Raw genomic sequence first — 21,973 nt, 5'->3', positions numbered from 1 at the left:
CTGATTTGTGAACTTGAAGGACTGTGACCATTATTACAGATGAGGAGAGAGCTAGAATTCAATAGACTCACACTTAGTTCTGTGGAAAATGTCTTTTTCTTCACTTTTCTTAATCTTCTAGGCTAACAGCAATACTCTCTGACTCTATATAGTTTGTCATGTGTTAAGCAAGTGCTGCATAAATTTATGGTTTTGAACATTTGTTTTTAATCTTGTCAGGTAGATCTGCTTATCCTATCAGGTGGATTGTTAAAGCTGTTGGAAAAGACAGCTCACATGTTGCCAACCGTTTAAGCAAAGAGCACCTAGAATGTTAGAGCATTTTCCACAGTCCTGAAGGGAAAGAAAAGAGCCAACGTTATTTTGTTTTACTCAAAATATGAAGTAAGCTTTGTTTTCAGTATTTTCATAAGTTAACTAGTATTTATTAATTACAATGGAACAGTTGCAGAAATAAGAGCCCTATTTGAAGTAGTTAATGTAAAACTTTTTATCCCATTACAATGTACCTAAGGTCATCATAAGGAATTGGGATTTTCTTCTACATAGTATAATAAGCATTAGAATTTCTGCCCCAACAGTCTGAAGAAGAATAACTCTAAAGGCTTGTCAATTTCCACTGGAGTCTCTATGATGAAAGATTTTATACTTTCTTTTACAAATTCTCCTCATGAACTGCACTGTTCAGATAGGATCACTCATCTGTTGTCTGAGGTAATTTGGATAAAGTGCTGGATATGAATTGGACTAATTCTTTGTTACCTTTTTTTTTACTGCAAGGTGGCTGAGGCTTTTCTTTTATGGTGTACGTAGGCAGAGGTACTATTAGAACCAGGTTCAGACTACAGATTTCTCTTTGTCCTGTTCTTTTCTGCCTCTCCTGACAGAGAAGTTATTACTTGTCTATCCTATTTTTTAACTTTTTTCTCTTTTTCTTTACTAGGTGTGATAGCAGTTGTGATATTCATCCTACTTTGTATCACTGCCATAGCCATACACATTTATAGAAAAAAAAGCAGGTACTCAAAAAATGAGAAAAAAGGATCTGAAAATGAAGACAGTGCTGAATCTGCGCTGAAAAGTGAGCTCAGCATTCAAAACACAGCCAGTGAAAATCAAAAAGAATACTTCTTCTGATTGACATTCATGACTTAATTTAATAGTGCGACAGTCTGATTTTCTGTATAAGCCAGGGGCTCTTAATGGACAGAAAATGTTCTTGCACTCTACAGTATATGCAGTGGATTTGAGACCTATTACAATGCATATGTTCAGTCTCAGTGATTGGTATATGGGCCTCTTTAAATTACATGAATTCCTTGTTTATTAACATAAACACATTTTATGTAACAGTGAATTAGATATTTTAATCAATTTCATTGTTGGTAGTTTCCAACTGTTCTGATGTGACCTTCTACACTGAAGCTTAATGTACATTCTGAATATGATTTTTGAATGGGAAAATTGTTACTAAGATCCTCTTTAAGATTCTGGCATTTTGTTAAAGATGAAAAGTGGATTATAATAGTTTGTGTTGCTAAAGATATTCTGCAATCCTTATTATAGGGATTCCTCTTAATTCCTCCACCTGAAAGTGCTTCTTGAGCTGCTGTTGACTGCTATCAGTATCCGCCCGTGGGCCTTGGAATTAGATGTCCAAAACAATCTGCCCTTCTTTTCCCTGGCAGGTGGCCATTGCTATCATTGTCCCTTCTTTTTGGCAAATCTTGCAAGTCTTAAAACTGAAGAGTGTACAGTGTGTTGAAATGCTGTAAAATCACTTTTGTAATAAGTTTTCACTCACAGTCAAGCAATGATATCAAATTAGATGTGAACATATTCTAGGAATTTTAAATAAAATTTGGATCACAGAAGGTGAGACTTTTACTTGGAGAGATCAAGTAAAATATTAACAATAATTAAATTGTTATGAATGAAACCACCAATGTTCATGTAACTCCCCATAGAAATAAGTAATATTTATTCATGAAATTTTAATGATCTATGCACTATATGTGACACATTCCCCAAAAACACTGTATGTATATGCCTTAGACCTCAAGATTAATTTTCGAAATTATAGAATTTATTTATGATTTGATAACAATATAAATAAGGAATTTAAAGTGTAGTACTTTAAAGCTGCTACTTCAACATGTTTGTTTTTTATCCATAACAGTACCTACATAACTTACTTAAATAATGTCGATTCTTCAACTCAAAACAAAACTGATGTTTATTATCCTGATGTATAAGAGCTGCCTATGATGTTGCATAAGCAAGTAATTGGATATGGAGTATAGATTTAATATGTTTAAACAGAAGAATGTATCACCACTATACACACTAGAATTCCTGAAACAATCATGTGGCCTGGTGAGAATGTTGCAAAGTCAACTGAAGGTATGTGTCCTTCAGAAGAAACATCCGGGAATCAGTTAGAATACCTCAAGTCATCTAAATTTGCACTACATGCAAATAGTCCGGCAATTGGTTCCCACAGAGGATTTTTTTTCTTTTCAGATAGAAGATTTTGTGCCTAGAGTTAGGATCTAAGAGACAGAGGTTCTTTGTCCCTGTATATTTGAAAGTTAAAAAATTGAAGTGTTTTTCAAGATCATTTGTATCTATTCCTATGGAAAGCAATGATAACAGTCATCCAAAACTTAGAATGTAAGACTTCGAAAATGTCTGTCATAGATGTCCTAAAAGATTATAAAAGCAGAGAAATTAGGTATGATGTTAAAACTCAGTAATCTTTTTATTTATTTCCATAAGTGGTAGTTGCAAATATAAATTTGAAGCAGATGTATCTGTAATAATATCATATTTCAAAACTTGTTCTATCAATTTTTCTTTTTCTATTCTGAGGACTTTACTGTTCCTTTTCTACTTCATTCTGTTCAGCAACAACTTTAGGAAGAAGTTATTCTTCATTTTGTACTTGAAGGCTCTGCAGTTATGAACTTTTCAGCTTGGGATGTATTGTTTCTCTATTTTCTCAACATTTTAATTCCGAGAGCATCTTTAGTATAACACTAAGGCTGAGGGTGAGGATCCAGGATCAAGAACTTATTGTATATACTTCATAGTGTACGTTATCATGTTCCCTGATAGTGTTCAGCCCATGACAATAAGTCAGTGTTGTGAGGGGAGAACAATGAACAGCTCCCAAAAGATGATATGTATGAGAGTACTTTGACTTGCGGATGGGAAGTGGAGGAGATAAAAAGCTTACATGGGTCATGAGATCAAGATCTTGCACTCTTTAATTTACCAACTGAGATCTTGTCAGTCTAGCTAGATACTAGGTAATTTAAAGTGAGAATTATCTTCAAGGCTCTGACCAAAATTTCTTTGAATTAAAAAAGAATCCTGCTATGCACTTCTCTGAAACTCGAGCCTCATTGTAACAAGAAGCTTTCCACTCCTGTGACAGATATGCCAGTGTCACTTATATTAACATCTCTATTTAAATTGATAAGAATCCTAGTTAATACTCTTTTAATCAATGTGAAATGAAGTAAACGTGGGATAAAACCTGTGTGATAATAACATTTATAATATATTAGGACACCAAAATGGATATTTTGATTGTATTATACAAGACCAAGTTTTCAGATGAGAACTACACACTTAATATTAAAAAACAGCAAAAACAAACAAACAAAAAACCCTCTAAATTAAAAGATATCTACACTAGGACAGGTTGGAAGTTGAAAGTATATAAATCTAACTTTTTAGTCTCTTTGTTTTACCTCCATATATGTCATCTCTTTTCTTATTCTGTATTGTATTTCCTGGTGGAGGAAAGTGTATCCTCCCTTACTTCATTTTCTTCGAAATGAATAATCGTTTCACTATTCTTTAGTATTTTTAGAGGCAAAAGGAAGTAAAAAACAGAGTGAAACCCATTTTTCACTAAGCATTAAAAAAAAAAAAAGTGGTGTGTGTGCAAACACCTGTGAATGGCACTTTATTTCATTCAATCACCTTATTACAGCATTTTATTTTGTAAAGAGTTTGAAGGGGATAAACTGAAATAGATTTTGTTGAATGCAGATTTGTCTGCAGATTTGTTGCATACAATAATTATGTCTCTGTGAAAATGCAAATAACCATTTTCATCTGCAGGAGGAGTGATCATATATTTGTCACCTGAATCCAAAGTATACAGGTTCAAAGTCAGCGAAGCAGCATTTTTCATTAGATGCTTCATTTCTATGTGTACAACAAAATGGTGGCACTAAGGTGCACTGAGAAATCATGCACCATTATTTCATCCCTTTTTTGATTCTCTAGTCCAATGTGTGACCTTTCACCTCCCTGTTAATAAAAGAAACATTTTTTAAAATACAGTGAGTAAAATATTTTTTACAAAATCTAAAATTTATGTTAAAAAGATCAAAACTGACAACAATATACTGTTTTTTTTTGTTGTTGTTGTTTTTTTGGTGGGGTTTTTTTCAGTAAAAATAAGTAGAATTGCACATGGTATGTGGTTATTTACAGATAATAAAACTGAATGCTAATGTAACAGGTTTCCTACACACTGACATGATTTTCACGGCAAATATATCTTTCCTTAAGTACTTTAGAAAATGAATAATAGCATGAATGCTGGTACCTTTTAAAAAACTTTCCATATCTACTAACCACAAAGACACCATCATTATTTAAGTACTCAACATTTAGTGCATAAATATGGTTCAGTCAGGTTTCGAGAAAACATTTGCCAATACATCCTCTGTAGATGAATAACATGTAGTAAGCTACATGTACAATGCAATGAAACATGCTAATAGCCAAAATTAATTCACAGTGTCATTATTCATTTCAGTAACACAAAAACATATGGAAAAGGAAAACACAAATAGAATTCTAGAGAGGAAAAAACTGAATGGAGTACACAAATATAGATTTAGATACTAGTGTGAGATGATAAAATCAGAGGATGCAATTATGGCAGGTCAACATAGAATTGATAGGAGAATATTTTTGAAATAAAATTAATTACCTTGAGACGTAATTGTAGAAGTTGACACACAAAATGGAGTTGTAGCTGTATAAGCCACATTATACCACAGAGGAAAACTTTTGTGTGTGTGTGTGTGTGTGTGTGTGTCTAAGAGAAAACTCTTTGTTAAGTCAGAAAAAAAAAAAAAAAAACAACCCAGAAAAAACATGTGCACTCTCTTGGGTGCCATGCACATTCTCCAGGATAAGAATACAGGAATGTTGCATAGTTTAAGCTTTTGAGATTTTATCAAGGTAAGCTCTTAACTGTGCAGTCAAAGTATAGGTATATTGGAAAGTATAATAAATCTATAGTGTTTCTGATCACTTAAGGAGACCATGCATTATGAAGAAAGAACAATCCTTCCAAAATGAGAACAGAATAAGCAGGTACAGACATGAAGGCACTGAAGAAATCTCAGTGTGTTTGTTTGTTTTCAACATTTTTAAAATAATAAATGCAAGTCAGGAACTTCATTTAAAATTTACTCCTTTCTTGGATTTTTTTCTTTGTGGTAGGAGGGGAGCATTGAGCTGGTTTTCTGCACAAAAAGTTCTAATGTCACCTGCACAAAGAAATAGAAATAGAAAAATCACAGGTGCTTATGGCACATACTTTGCTAAGAAAATATGCTTCTTCTTTGGTTTTAAAATGTTGTGTGAAAAGTACTTTTCTGACAGGAACTGTCCTTTGGATACACTCTCCAAACTCTTTATCTTTGATCTCACCAAATTTAAAAGAATGAAACATTACTGCTACTTTTCAGGGAAATGGGTGCCTCTTTCCGAACACTGACATAAGGTCACATTTGTTTTCATATAACTTTATATTTTCTTTCTGTGGTGAAATTCTTATGTTGATAACACTTGATATATGTAATACTAAATAAATTATGCCTTGAAATCTTTTAAATAGTGTTGTAAATCCACAGAAACTATGTAAATTCACATTTACATAGTGTTGTAAATCCACACAGAAAATCTCTACACATGTGAACAAATTGGGACAGGCACACAAACACATGTATGTAAGCAAACTACTTATTTTGAGCTAAGATTCTTTGTATTTAGCTATTTTATTTATATTGTGTCAGACACTGAAAAAAGCCCAGAGCACCAGCCTCTTCAATGATGAAAACATATACAATATATTTCACAAAATATATGATTTCATAGTTGTTGGTTTTTTTGTTTTTTTTTTTTTTTGATAGAATAATAATAATAATAAATGGAGTTAGCAGAGTTTTACAGACCAATAAGAGGTACAGCTAGAGTTGTATCATCTCTGATCACGGAAGAAAAGGTTATAGCATCCCTCATACACACAGTCCTTTATTAGGTCTTCCTCTTTTTTCCCGTTCCCTCTCCTGGCCATGCCATTACATCTAGGACTGAAGTATCATTTGATTGACAGAAAATTTCCCCAGGTGTATTAAGTAGTGTATTTCAGGTACTGTCCAGTATGCATCTTGGAAAAATATTAATCAGTTAATAATCTCTTAATGAACATATATGTCCTTTACCAATTTAGAAGAAATAGTTTTATTTGTTTGTTTGTTTTGTTTTTGTTTTCCCAAGACTGTTAACTGGCTTTTAGGAAGCATCAGAACTCACATCTTTGTGTCAGGTGGGAGATTTGGCATTGGTAAAAGACTCCTAAGTCTGCAGAAGAGAATCAGCTGTTTAAAATCCTTCTGAGGTCCCTATTGGAGAATAGGGAAGAATTGCCAGTAGGTTACATCAGACCTCATAAGTGTCCACTTGTCATCAGGAACCTAGTGGTAACTATGTTAGATGAATCCTTAAGATAGCACATGTATTGCTCAGTAAACTAACAGATAGTAGCTGCTATCCTTTGCACACTGTGCGTTATAACACAACGTGGTCTTTGTTCCTCTCCATTATTGTAACATTTGAAAAAACTTCTAATTTCAAATTCACTGCAGTAGTTTTGTAGTCTATGAACTGATGATATTTTTGTTTTGAAGAGCAGAAGTATCTTGCAAGCAGTTCATAAAGCCCATGTTTAAAGCACACATCACAAAATCTTCTAGATCAAAAAACAAAGGTTACAAAGACAGCCATCACTGTTTATGAATAATATGAATTCAGTAACGTATGACTGAATTATTTAAGAATTAAATGGACTTTCAGTACTTTTTTTCCAATAGCAGAAATTTGTGGACTGGTTTCTGAGAAGCTCTAAAATATCTGTTCTGTTCCTTCCTTTATGCATTACCACTAACCATTCAATTTCATCTGCTTGACAGGGAGAGAATACTAATTTTTTTACTAAATTGATTTATTAATATTTGTAAAACCTATTGAAGATTAAAACTTTTATATAAATCTATAGCACTGTAAGATAAACAAAATTCAACCTCATTTAGCAAATAACATTATGGTAATATTAATTATCTATATTTATTTTAGTATATTTAACTAAGGAGATGGTCTTTTTCCTTTCAGTCAGAAATAACAGTTTCCTGTTATTTTGTGCATAGAGTTGCAAATGAAAAAAAAAAAAAAAAAAAAAAAAAGGAGAAAAAGACCTTGTACTATTCAGTGCAGTGCAGGTATTGACTGTGTGTCTTTCATCAGCTAATTAGAACCCAGAAGATTTTCATCAAGCAAGATGAATAATAGTTGAAGTTAACAAGGTATATTGTGGAGAGGTTTATTGATGACTGGCTGACTGAGAAAGGCCATGCAGATACTGTGCAGCTGGTTAAGCAACCTTGTCGCGCGCAAGGTCAGGTATGAGAACAAGGAACAAAACAGGATGCAGGTGGAGAAAGCCAGCAACAGTGTTTTGAGAAGTCAGTAAGAGAGTGTTTGCTGAGAGATAACCACAGAGCACAAAGATAGGCGTAGTTGACACTGACTAGCGAGCCAATCCTGAGCTCCACTTAGCAATATGTATGAGCCTATTATCCGCACTATAAATGTACACACAGCCGAAACAATAAACGAGATTTGCTGATCATCTACTATGGTCGTCGCATTTCTCCCGCCGATTCCTACAGTATATCTCATAGAGATAATACAAAACATGAATGGTCTGCATTCATTGCATATAAAATATGTCTCCTATCAATTAATCAAACCAAATGGAACATAACACATACACGTTATAAGTACAATATGTAATTCCTTCATCCTAGCTTTGGCAGATTCATGGTCTTTTCTACTTTTCATTTACCAAGCTATTAAACTTGAAACTACTAGCAAATGCTAGATATATCAAAGCTTATTTTTTTCAATAAGGTAAAAAAAATTACAAAATTTCAAAACCTTTAAATCTGTTGTATAGAAAAATATTTACATTAAAAAATGAATAAATAAATAAAGTTGTATTTAGTAACATGCATGTATTATATAATGTAGAAAATTTTCTAACTAAAGAGGAAACATATATTTAATTTAATTTTAGATTTTTATTCAAATGTTTAGACTTTGTTGTTGCTGATACTGCTCTTACAGGAAAGCAAAGGGTGGGTTAGGATGGGTTGCATGTGGTAAATATTGAATATAAATTACTTTTAAAATGTTTTATCAAAATACTAATTCAATTTTAAGTACAGATATTATAGTATCAGTAACAAAACATTCAATTAATCCAGCCCCAAAATACAGCCTCTCTTTTCTAACTGAAAATATTGGTATATATTCCTAATATAGCACAATTTTCTTTTCATTAAATTAAAAAACATTAGAAATTGATGTTTACACATGCTCAGAAAAAGTAACGGTGGTCCTCATCACGGGAATTCAACATTGACTAAGCTACAAAATGACCTGATGTTCCTGAATAGGATTAGAAAGTTCCTTTTAGCAATTAGTAATCATGAAGGATTTTATTCTTGCACAGCACAAAATTGCTATTAAGCTAATATATAAATTCTTTAGTGCCATGATTTGTAAATCAACTAGAGAAGCATTAGTAAATTCTTATTATTCACTACTTCAGAATGGTTAAGTGCTGCATTTCAGAAATGAAATCCATTTTAATGAGTTAAATAATGAATATTATGCTAGGAATATGGCCCACATGCAGTACCTGCCTGCCCAATGCAGTACTTACTAATGATTAACAGTCATTTCCTCATTACCATATTCATCTTAATGTTCTGTTCTACAGTGTAAAATTCTTAAAAGCTAAATATATTTGCAGTAAACACAATTTGTTTTTTCATGCTAGCCTTTTTTTCAATTTTTGTATCTTGGTTTTTATAATTTCTCATCACTATTCCACATCATAACAACATGCAGTGCACTGGAATTACAGAGTTGATGCTGTAGTTCCATGGATTGTTGATATTTCTGGTCTTTTGGTTTCAGAAGAGAAGAATGAACTACAAATCCTAGAAGACTTCATTTTTGCATTTCCATTTTCTGTTTGAACTGACTGACAGTCACAAGAGTGCTTCTTTGCTCTTTTCCCCCTGTCCATTTCACTTACAGCATTAGAGTAAGGACTTTGGTTTTGGAAACTTTCTCTCACTGTATTTGATTTATTAGCTTCAATTCCAATCATACTTTATTTTATTGAACTATCTCACATTCCACTGTTATATTTAGTAAGCTAAGTTCTTTTTCCTTATCTTATTGCTTCTATTTTCCTTGTCTAGGCCCATCTACTTACCTTTTCCCATCCCTCCACCCATGCCTAGGTGTGGGCTCGTGGGTCCCTTTGCCCCCTTGTCATGGAACTAGGCTGAACTGTGCTGAACTGTGCTGAACTGTGACACTTTGGAAATTTCCTTTTTTTTTTTTTTTTTTTTTCATAACTGAACATGCTTATAACTGTTGAACTAGAGGATTGAACTGTAATTACACAAAATGTTACTGTAAAAGGACAATGTTTTATCCTGTTAGGAGGTCTGCCATACTATCAGGTAATATTAGGTCAGATCTGGGTGTTGTCACCTGCACTGGCACAGGATGTCCTCTTTCCATTTTGATGAACAGTGTCCTACTGAAATGTATGCATTTCAGTGATCTTGAGCTGAATTCCTGGAAAAAAAATCTAATCAATCTGTTCACAAATCTCCTTAGCACAGTGTGATGCATTCTAGCTTGCCAAATGTCACCTGTCATGTAGCACTTTTCAAAAACTGTCATAACATAGGAAGGATACATAGTTCTCTCCTTCAATACATTTTAATTCTGGAAGCTGGGAGAAAACTTTCATACTAGTGTTCTGTAGGACGTAATGTTGAAAGGCCACCTACAGTAGACACATACTTCTGAGAGGTACATCTAGTCTCAAGATTTTCTTACTACAGGCTCAATTAAATAGAAGAAAAAGACAAAAAGAAAAAGAGGAAGAAAAGGAAAAAGAAACAGAAGAAAAAGACAAATTAAAAAAAATAAAACAAAATGAGAAAATGTGAAAGAAGTATTAAGGAAGTTAAGGCTAGTAACTCCTGCTGAAGCATTAAAAGACATACACATCTGACAAGTTGTAAGCATGAAGGTTGCAATGCAGATATTTTTGCTATTGTTTTCCTATTAAATTTGCCACGTGTCTGTGGAACACTGAATGACAGAACAAACAGTAATGTTCTGCTTTTTAGTTTGACAGTGATCGGTACTCCATTTATATTTATTTTTAATTATTTTCTTTAAAGTGGGAGAATCTCAGTTTTAGAATTGATGTGGCTGCAAGTGACAAAAGCAAAAGTGGTAGCCAGATAGCCACAGAGTCTTTTCCCTATGTAGACTCCAGATGTCAGGGTGTTCCTCACCTGTAGTTTCTAAAATAGAGATATGACAATGACAAAACTAAGCATATTGCACAATATGTTTTTTTTTTCCACAGAATATTTTGTAAAAATGATCGTCTTTCTGTAAACTCTTAATAGAGTGAATTTTTGCATACGCTGTTGATATCAAATTTTACAGCATTGTTTCAACACAACAGAAAATGTTAAAAGCTACAATTAGAGGAAAAGCAGCTTAATAAACAAGATAAGCTTACTGAAAATAATCAGAACAATATGTAATAATAGATTGCTGAATATGTACATACCTTTTGGATATACTCCATAACATAAGGTCAAAGCATATGAGTTTGAAATAGAATTCATAGAATCATAGAATCACTAAGGTTGGAAAAGACCCACAGGATCATCCAGTCCAACCATCCGCCCTTCACCAATGGTTCTCGCTAAACCATGTCCCTCAACACAACATCCAAATGCTCTTTAAACACTACCAGGCTCGGTGGCTCCACCACCTCTCTGGGCAGCCCAGTCCAGTGTCTGACCACTCTTTCAGAGAAGTAGTATTTCCTAATGTCCAGCCTGAATCTTCCCTGGAGCAGCTTGAAGCCATTCCCTCTAGTCCTATCACTAGTCACCTGAGAGAACAGGCTGACCCCCAGCTCACCACAACCTCCCTTCAGGTAGTTATAGAGAGCAATAAGGTCTCCCCTGAGCCTCCTCTTCTCCAGAGTGAACAATCCCAGCTCCTTCAGCCGCTCCTCATAAGGCCTGTGCTCCAGACCCCTCACCAGCTTTGTTGCCCTCCTCTGGACACGCTCCAGGGCCTCAATGTCTTTCTTTCAGTGAGGGGCCCAAAACTGGACACAGTACTCGAGGTGCGGCCTCACCAGTGCTGAGTACAGGGGAATAATTACTTCCCTGTTCCTGCTGGCCACACTATTTCTGATACAAGCCAGGATGCCATTGGCCTTCTCCCTCTGCCTCTGTCTTGGGCAGAGTGACCATGACATGGTAGAGTTCTCGATTCTTGGTGGAGTCAGGAGGGGGAACAGCAAAATTGCTACCTTGGACTTCCGGAGGGCAGACTTTGAATTGTTCAGGAGACTAGTAGGGAGAGTCCCCTGGGGCTCAGTCTTAGAGAGTAAAGGGGTACAAGATGGCTGGTTGCTCTTTAAGAAGGAAGTCTTAAAGGCGCAGGAGCAGGCTGTCCCCCTAAGCCGCAAAATGAGCCGGCACGGAAGAAGATCAGCGTGGATGAATAGGGAACTATTCTTGAGGCTCCAGGAGAAAAAGAGAATCTACCTCCTGTGGAAGAAGGGACGGGCAACCCAGAAAGAATACAAAGAAGTTGTTAAGATGTTCAGGGAGAAAATCAGAAAGGCTAAAGCCCAGCTTGAACTCAACCTGGCTGCTGGGGTAAAAGGGAACAAGAAACTCTTTTACAAGTATATCAACAGCAAGAGGACGACCAGGGAGAATCTCCATTCTGTACTGGATGAGGCTGGCAATGTGACCACTGAGGATAAGGAAAAGGCAGATGTTCTGAATGCCTTCTTTACATCTGTCTTTAAAAGACAGACCGGTTATCCTCAGGTTTCTCTACTCCCTGACCTGGCAGTCTTGGCTGGGGAGCAGACTAAACCCCCCACGATTCAGGAGGAAACAGCTAGAGACCTGCTACTCCAACTGGACTGCCACAAGTCCATGGGACCAGATGAGATTCACCCGAGAGTGCTGAGGGAACTGGCGGAGGATATAGCTGAGCCGCTTTCCATCATCTATCAGTGCTCCTTGTTGATGGGTGAGGTCCCAGAAGACTGGAGGCTTGCCAATGTGACTCCCATCTACAAGAAGGGCTGCAGGGAGGATCCGGGGAACTACAGGCCTGTTAGCCTGACTTCGGTGCCGGGGAAGATGATGGAGCAGATTGTCTTGAGGGAGATCACGCGGCACATGCAGGTCAACCGGGGGATCAGGCCTAGCCAGCATGGGTTCACGAAGGGCAGGTCCTGCTTGACCAACCTGATCTCCTTCTATGATCCAGTGACCCATCTGGTGGATGAGGGAAAGGCTGTTGATGTGGTCTACCTAGACTTCAGCAAAGCCTTTGACACTGTGTCGCACAGTATTCTCCTGCAGAAGCTGGCAGATCGTGGCTTGGACAGATACATTCTTCGCTGGGTAAGGAACTGGCTGGAGGGCCGGGCCCAGAGAGTGGTAGTGAATGGAGTTAAATCCAGCTGGCGACCGGTCACGAGTGGTGTTCCCCAGGGGTCGGTGCTGGGGCCTGTCCTCTTCAATATCTTTATTGATGACCTGGATGAGGGCATTGAGTGCACCCTCAGTAAGTTTGCAGATGACACCAAGCTAGCTGGAAGTGTTGATCTGCCTGAGGGTAGCGAGGCCTTACAGAGGGATCTGGATAGGTTGGATAGCTGGGCAGAAGCCAATGGGATGGGATTCAACAAGACCAAATGCCAGCTCCTGCACTTTGGCCGCAATAACCCCAGGCAACGCTACAGGGTTGGGGCAGAGTGGCTGGAAGACTGTAGAGGAAATGGACCTGGGGGTGTTGATTGACGTTAGACTGAACATGAGCCAGCAGTGTGCCCAGGTGGCCAAGAAGGCCAATGGCATCCTGGCTTGTATCAGAAATAGTGTGGCCAGCAGGAACAGGGAAGTAATTATTCCCCTGTACTCAGCACTGGTGAGGCCGCACCTCGAGTACTGTGTCCAGTTTTGGGCCCCTCACTGAAAGAAAGACATTGAGGCCCTGGAGCGTGTCCAGAGGAGGGCAACAAAGCTGGTGAGGGGTCTGGAGCACAGGCCTTATGAGGAGCGGCTGAAGGAGCTGGGGTTGTTCAGTCTAGAGAAGAGGAGGCTCAGGGGAGACCTTATTGCTCTCTATAACTACCTGAAGGGAGGTTGTGGTGAGCTGGGGGTCAGCCTCTTCTCCCGGGTGACTAGTGATAGAACGAGAGGGAATGGCTTCAAGCTGTGTCAGGGAAGGTTCAGGCTGGACGTTAGGAAATACTACTTCTCTGAAAGAGTGGTCAGGCACTGGACTGGGCTGCCCAGAGAGGTGGTGGAGCCACCGAGCCTGGTAGTGTTTAAAGAGCATTTGGATGTTGTGTTGAGGGACATGGTTTAGCGAGAACCATTGGTGAAGGGCGGATGGTTGGACTGGATGATCCTGTGGGTCTTTTCCAACCTTAGCGATTCTTTGATTCTATGATTCTATGGATGAACAAGTACCTTGCCAAACTCAAACAGACAAAAAAGGAAGCCTACAAAGGCTCACCCTCAGCAAGTCTGTGGACAACACTGAGCTGTGTGGTACAGTCAACATGCAGAGGTAATGGATGCCATCGAGAGAGACCTTGACAGATTTGAGAGATGGGTCCCTACAAAACTCTTGCAGTTTGACAAGGCCAAGCACAAGATCCTGCACTCAGTCCAGGACAATTCCAATTGCACACATAGACTTGGCAGAGAATGGTTTGACAGTAGCCCTGATGAGGAGGACTTCAGGTGCTGGTTGAAGAAAATCTTGGCAGAAGCCAGAAATATATGCTTGCAGCCCAGAAAACTGACTGTATTCTGAGCTGTATCAGAAGAAGTGTGATTAGCAAGTCAAGGGAGGTGATTCTCCTCCTCTACTCAGATCTTTTGACATCACCTTCTATTCTGGTGATCCCAGCAAAAGAGGTAGATACAAACCTCTCAAAGAGAGTACAGAGGAGTGCCACAAGGACCATCAGAGGAGTAGAGCATCTCACCTATGAAGACAAGATGAGAGAAATTGGGTTTTCAGTCTGAAGAAGAAAAGGAGCACTTCATAGCAGCTTTTGAGGACCTTAAGAAGACGTATAAGAAAGCTGGAGAGGAACTCTTTATCAGGGACTGTAATTATAGGAAAAAAAGGAGCAATGGTTTTAAACAAAAAGACGGTACATTCAGATTAGATATTAAGAATAAATTCTGTGAGGGTAGTGAGACACTGGAATTCATTGCTAAGAAAAGGGGATGACTCATCCCTGGAAGTGTTCAAGGCCAGGTCGGATAAGGATTTCAGCTCCCTGATCTAGTGGGCAGTGTCACTGCCTGCCTGTATGAGATAGAATCATAGAATCACCAAGGCTGGAAAAGATCTCCAAGATCATCCAGTCCAACTGTCCAGCTATCATCAGCATTTTCCACTAAACCACTTGACTCAGTACAACATCTAAATGTTTCTTGAACACCTCTAAGGATGATGACTTCACCACTTCCCTGGGCAGCCTGTTCCAGTGCCTGACCACTCTCTCAGAGCAAAAATATTTCCTGAAGGAAAAACATTCAACCTGAACCTCCCCTGGCACAACTTGAGGCCATTCCCTCTAGTCCTATTGCTAGCTATGAGTGAGAAGAGGCCAGTCCCAATCTCACCACAACCTCTCTTCAGGTAGCTGTAGAGAGCAATAATAGCATCCCTGAGCTTCCTCTTCTCCAGACTGAACAATTCCAGCTCCTTCAGCTGCTCCTCATAAGGGCTGTGTTCCAGACCGCTCACCAGCTTCATTGCCCTTCTCTGAACACACTTCAGGGGCTCAAAGGTGAACTTGAGGTTGTCTCGCTCCAATTTATAGGAGGGAGAGGAGGTTCTTTGAAATATGTATGCCTGGCATGAGATTAAGAAACAACGATTCAAATGTTGGTCCGACCAGTTTATTACAAATGTTAATAAGGGAGATGAAGAAAGGGGAGAACGGACACTATTAAGGATTGGGGTGATGGGGAAGGGAAGGTGAGTGATAGAAAAGATAAAAAGAAGCACGAATTGCATAAAGCAGGGATAGTCACCACCAGGATCCGGCAGTAGTCCTGTTGCACGCCGTTCCGATGGTCCGAGGCCTAAGGGCAGGAGCAGCGAGGCCAGTCTTGGGCAATGAGAGGGTACAGGTACTGGGTGGGTCCAGGAAGAAGCCGCAGAGTAAGCCCAGGAGGAAGCAGCAGGTCTCAGGTAGCAGGCCCAGGGAAGTCCATCAACATACGGTCCGTAGTGAGGGATCTGAAGGCAGACACCTCAAGTCTGTCGTGGTGAGGGATCTGATGGCAGAAACCTTGAGTCTGTCGTGGTGAGGGATCTGATGGCAGAAATCCTATCCTCATGGTTGTTGGACCCTCTTTTATCCTCCTTTTTTCCTGCCTACGTGACATCCCTGCGTGCTTGAGCAAGAGTCACATGCGTACCTCCTGAGATGGCCATCTTCTTTGAGATAAGTCCACACAAAAGACCATTTCCCGGCCATGATCAGCAGCTTATCCCTCTCTCATTGCCCCTGGCCTTGTCCATCCGTGCTCCTTAAGTGATTTCACAACCCTTAGCCATGACCTGTCCATCAGTGTCCTCAAGACAGAAGATTTCTCTACCTTTGCCCAGGACTTGCCTGGACTTGTTCCTCAGCAAACTTTGAGTCAGTGATATAAAAGAATAATCTCTTACAGAGGTGCAGCCTCACCAGGTCTCAGTACAGAGGGACGATCTCTTCACTGCTCCTTCTGGCAACACTATTTCTGATACAAGTCAGCATGCCTTTGGCTTTCTTGACCACCTGGGCACACTGCTGCATCATGTTCAGCCAAGCGTTGACCAATACCCCCAGATCTGTTTCCTCTACATAGTTTTCCAGACACTCTCTCCCAGGCTTGTAGCATTGCCTGGGGTTGTTGTGGCCAGTGTGCAGGATGCAGCACTTGGTCTTGTTGAACTTCATCCCGTTGGCCTCAGCCCAGCTATGCAGCTTGCCCAGATAATTTTGTAGGGCCTTCCTATCTTCAGGCAAATCAACACCTCCTGCCAGCTTGGTGTCATCTGCAAACTTATGAAGGGTGCATTCATTGCCCTCATCCAGGTCATCAATAAAGATATTGAAGAGGACAGGCCCCAGTACAGACCCATGGGGAACACCACTCATCAGCAGTTGCCAGCTGGATTTAACTCCATTCACTACCATTTTCTGGGCCTGGCCATCCAGCCAGTTCTTTACCAGTCGAAGAGTGTATCTGTCCAAGCCATGGGCTGCTAGCTTCTCCAGGAGAATACTGGTGGAGACAGTATTGAAGTCTTTGCTGACATCTAGGTAGACTACATCAACAGCCTTTCTCTCATTCAGCAGGAGGGTCGCTCAATCAAAGAAGGAGATCAGGTTGGTCAGACAGGATATGCCTTTCATAAACCTATGCTGGCTAGATCTGATCCCCTGGTTATCCTGCTCATTCCATGTGATCTCCCTCAAGGTGAACTGCTCCATAACCTTTCCTGGTACTGAGGTCAGACTGGCAGGCCTGTAGTTCCCTGGATCCTCTTCATAACCCTTCTTGTAGATGAGAGTCACACTGGCAAGCCTCCAATCTCCTGGGACCTCTCTGGTTGACCAGGACCACTGGTAGATGATGGAAAGTGGAGGCTGTCACCTCTACCAGCTCCCTCAGCACTCTTGAGTGGATCTCATCCAGCCCCATGGACCTTTGGCAATCCAGGTGGACTAGTAGGTCTTTAATTGTTTCTACCTGAATCATGGGGTTTTATTCTGCTCCCTAGCTGAGATTTCCAGGTCAGGGGGTAGAGTATCCCTAGGATAACCAGTCTGATATTTGAAGACAGGTGTAAAGAAGGCATTGAGAATCTCAGCCTTTTACTTAACCTCAGTAGTTGTGTTCCCCCCCACATCCAGTAAAAGATGGAGATTTTCCTTAGCCCTCCTCCTACTGTTAATATATCTCTAAAAAAGTCTTTTGTTCACTTCAACTCCAATGGTCAAGTTGAGTTCAAGATGGTCTTTTGCCTTTCTAACTTTCTACATGCATATCCTAACAAATTCTTGGTACTCCCCTTGAGTTACCCCTTCCTTCTTCCACAGGAGGTAGATTCTCTTTTTCTGCTGGAGCCTCAAGAAAATCTCCCTGATCATCCATGCCAGTCTTCTTCCTCACTGGCTCACTTTGTGGCACAGGGGGGTAGTCTGCTCCTGTACCTTTAAGACTTCCTTCCTGGAAGAGACCAGCCGTCCTGGACCCCTTTAACCTTCCGGACCGAATCCCAAGGGACTCTCCATACCAGCATCCTGACCAGTTCAAAGTCCAGAAGTCCAAGGTAGCAGCTTTACTGCCCTTCTCCTGACTTCACCAAGAAATGAGAACTCTATCATTTCATGGTCATTTTGTTCAAGACAGCTCCCGACCTTCACATCTCCCACCAGTCCTTTTCTGTCTGTGAACAGCAGGTCTAGTAGGGCACCTCCCATTGTAGGCTCTCCCACCAGCTACATTAGGAAGTTATCTTTCGTACACTCTAGTAATCTCCTAAGTTGCTTCTTCTGTGCTGTATTGTATTCCCTACATATATCAGGAAAGTTGAAGTCCCTCATGAGAATAAGGGCCGGCAATCACTCAGTTTCTGCCAGCTGTTCACAGAATGCCTTATTTTCTCTTCATTCCTGTTAGGAGATCTGTAGCAGACCCCCACCAGGATGTCCTCCTTGTTCATCCTCCCCCTGATCCTTACCCATAGAGACTCAACCTTACATTCCCAGCCCCAAACTCAACATCATCAAAGTACTCTCTAACACAGAAAGCCATGCCACCACCCCTCCTTCCTTGCCTGTCACTTCTGTAGAGCTTATAGCCATCCATTGTAGTCTTCCAGTCATGGGAGTGATCCCACCATGTTTCCATAATGGCAACTCAGTCATAGTTTGCCTAGCACACAACTCCTACCAGCTTCTCCTGTTTGTTGCCCATGTTGCATGCACTGGTGTACAGGCACTTCACCTGAGGTCCCTGTTTCATCCCCAGTCCTGTCATTGTTCCCCTTGCCTCATCTCTTGTGGGCCTGGTTTAATTCCTTCCCCCTTCATGTCTAGTTTAAAGCCCTCTCAGTGAGCCCTGCCAGCTCCTGGGCTAGGATCCATTTCCCTCTTTGAGACAGATGAGACCCATCTGCAGCCAGGTGCCAAGTAAATCTCACCACAGTCAAAAAAAAAAAAAAAAATTTGCATTTGCACCAGCCTCTCAGCCATTTATTTATGAGATGGGAATGAACCACATATATGAGATGAAATACCCTGCAGGATGCACAAACCGTTCTATAATTCAGTATAAATAAAATAGTAAATTTTGTGAAATAGACATCAGTAATTTTAAATGTCAAGTTCTTTACTGAATGAAGCACTTAAGTGATGATTAAGAAATGATAATGACAGGCAGAAAATGAAATGCGCCAGAATATTGAAATGTATACTGGTCTGATCAATGACCGAGAAGATTCTGAAATAAATTCCTCCTTCCTCCTTCTAAAACATCTATATACTCACCTACTTTTACAAATTTATATTAATGTTTAGCATTTCTCACAGTTTGTGTGCATCTTTATGTAAAGCTTCATGCCTAAATCTCAGAATCACAGAATTGCAGAGATTGAAAGGGACCTCAAGAGATCACTGAGTCCAACCCCCCCCTGCTAAAGTGGGTTCCCTACAGTAGGTTGCACAGGTAGGCATTCATATGGATCTATGGATCTTGAATAACTCAATAAAAGGAGACTTGATAACCTCTGAGCAACTTGTTACTCTGCTCCATCTTCCTTGCTGTAAAGAAGTTCTGTATGTTTGTACGGAACTTCCTATGACAAAGTTTTAGGCCAACAGGTTGAGGGAAATCTGGAGCCCACAACACAAGAAAGATATTGAGCTGCTGGTGTGAGTCCAGAGGACAGCCACAAAGATGATCCAAAGGCTGGAGCTCCTTTCCTGTGAGGACAGGCTGAGAGATTTGGGGGTTTTCTTTTCTGCTTGGAGAAGAGAAGGCTCCGGAGGGAACTTATATCGGACTTCCAGTACCTCAAAGAGGCTTACAGGAAAGCTGGAGAGGAACATTTTATAAGGGCGTTCAATAACAGAATGAGGAGAAATGGCTTTAAACTGGAAGAGAGCAGATTTAGTCTGGATATCAGGAAGAAGTTGTTTACTGTGAAGTTGGTGAGTCACTGCAACAGGTTGCCCAGAGAAGTTGTGGATGCCCCCTCCCTGGAGGTATTCAAGATCAGGCGGGATGGGGCTTTGAGCAACCTGGTCTAGTGAGTGGTGTCCCTGCCTACAGCAGGAGTTTTGGAACTAGCTGATTTTAGTGGTCCCTTCCAACTTAAACCATTCTATGATTCTATGATTATGAGATCATGTAAGAAAAATTCTATCTTTAAAAACAGAAAGTGATGTCCGTAGTAGTACATGTACTTACAAACAACAGTTTTGTAGAAGCATGACTATAGTATTTGCTTTCAGTTTACTATTGGTTTACTATCTGGCCATGAGTTAAAACAATCATCTGGTAAACTATGACAACATATCTTTAAGAACTTTTTTGTTAAAACTGCAGCATATTCTGTTAGTATTCTAAGACACCAAAAATATTTTTTCCTCTCTTCTGTTTTCCAGTTTTCAAATGTAACAGAGACAAAGCCAAAGCAGCATGCCATGATACAAGGTAAGTGGGAAACAGTCACAGTACCACTTCAGATGACTGTTTCACTTGCTTGAAGTCAGAACCTTCTTTCTGTTATCAGAAGCACTGTTCTCTGTCTGAGAGCAGACCTTAGAAATAAGAACAGCAGTCACTGGGCTGTCAGCAGAAAGAAAAAAATAATCTAAAAATAAAACTAGTCTGTCAAACACTTCTGCATCGAAGTGGAGGTTTGCCTTTTAATACTGCACACAACTGTAAAAAAATTTCCTCTTCTAACTTACACTGTTCTTCTTGCAAAATCTGGGATGCTATGAAATTTCATCCTATGATATTTTGAAAGATAATGTTTAATAAATAAAGCATGACTTGCAGTCTTAATCCTGATGTACTTGTGAGAAAAGGACCGAGGTTTATTTTGGCTAAGTAAGAAAATCACCATCATGTGATGCTGTAATAGTCCTATGCATTGATGCTGTAATAGTCCTATACTATTGTAATAGTCCTATGCATAAAAATAAAGTTTTATTTACTTCAGAGTAAATAAAAGGCAGGGAACAGTCATAGAATGCAAGCAACTCAGAATGTGTTTACTGATGTGTTTCTGTCTCTAGACTTACTGAAAGTATGGGGAGAAAACAGCATTTGTGAAGGATGCTAGAGGTGGGGATAAAATGTATTTGGGGATAAATAAAACAACTGTGCTGTGCTGCCATGGATCAGAAGGAAAAAAGGTTATGATATTTTTTACCTTATGGAGAGATACTAATATTGAAAATCTGTATTGGCTAACCTTAATAGTGAGCAAATGTAAGATTCTGCTGCCTGTACTCCAAGAACATTTCTAGGCTCAGCTTTGTTCACTGGTGACAGAGGTGGAGGAGAGAGGTGGGGAGAAAGAAATTCAAAATTCATTTTAAACAAGGACTAAAACATACATAACATACTTTTAAAATTCCCCAAGTTTTGCCTTGTTTCTTTCGATCAAGTATCCAAAAATATGTAAAACAAATTTGTCTGTAGAGGATTTGCCTTCTTACTTCTAAGTTGGAAGATGAGGTACTGTGAAATACAAGAACCAAATCAGTTTCTTTTCTTCTATGGGACTATTTAGTGACTTACAGGTGAACTGGAAATATGTATTGTTTGTATTCAGTACTGTACATTCACAAAATGTTCGCTATGATATCACTTAGGAGGGAGAAGGACAATTAGAAAGACAAGATAGAGAAGTGAAGGTGAGTCTGATGAAGTAAGCAAAACTTAACAGCAATAAAAATTAAATATGCCATGTTACTTCCGTCTCTCCTGTTAGCAAACTTCCTGTTCCATTCGTTAATGCAAGATGTTTTCTGTGGAAGAGACTACTAGCTTAGAAGGGGCTACTAGCATACAAAGTTATTTTATTCAATTGTTTGGTAAATAAATTCAGATTACAAAAGACAAGATCAGATCTGAGCAACACAATTCATGTAAGATTGTGCAGCACTGCCATATAATTACAATCATTATTCCTTCTCTAGTCTTCTTTGGATATTTTTCGACAGTTTCCTATATGCAAAATAACGCTATTTATTTTTAGAAAAATAAAGCATTATAACAGTATAAAGTATATTGCACATATAAAAATAAAGGGAGATAATATAAGAGATATTACTCTACTTTTCTTTTTCACCAAGCAATTATTTCCACTGCCATTATTAAAAGAATAAGAAATAAAAAATATTGCA

At 39.2% G+C, this 21,973-nt stretch overlaps 1 protein-coding gene across 1 annotated transcript in view; it reads left to right on the top strand.

The window, feature by feature from the left end:
- The window catches only part of CNTNAP4 (contactin associated protein 4), a 221,285-nt gene extending 215,361 nt beyond the window's left edge, over nt 1-5,924 (top strand). Inside the window, exon 24 of the mRNA XM_428089.8 lies at nt 944-5,924. Within this exon, the coding sequence (XP_428089.5) occupies nt 944-1,137 (194 nt within the window). The 3' untranslated portion in view covers nt 1,138-5,924. The remainder of the gene's footprint in view (nt 1-943) is intronic.
- The last annotated feature ends 16,049 nt before the right edge of the window (nt 5,925-21,973 follow it).

This window comes from Gallus gallus, chromosome Z (assembly GCF_016699485.2).
Source record: "Gallus gallus isolate bGalGal1 chromosome Z, bGalGal1.mat.broiler.GRCg7b, whole genome shotgun sequence".
NCBI lineage: Eukaryota > Metazoa > Chordata > Aves > Galliformes > Phasianidae > Gallus > Gallus gallus.
This window is presented reverse-complemented; position numbering and strand designations above follow the sequence as displayed.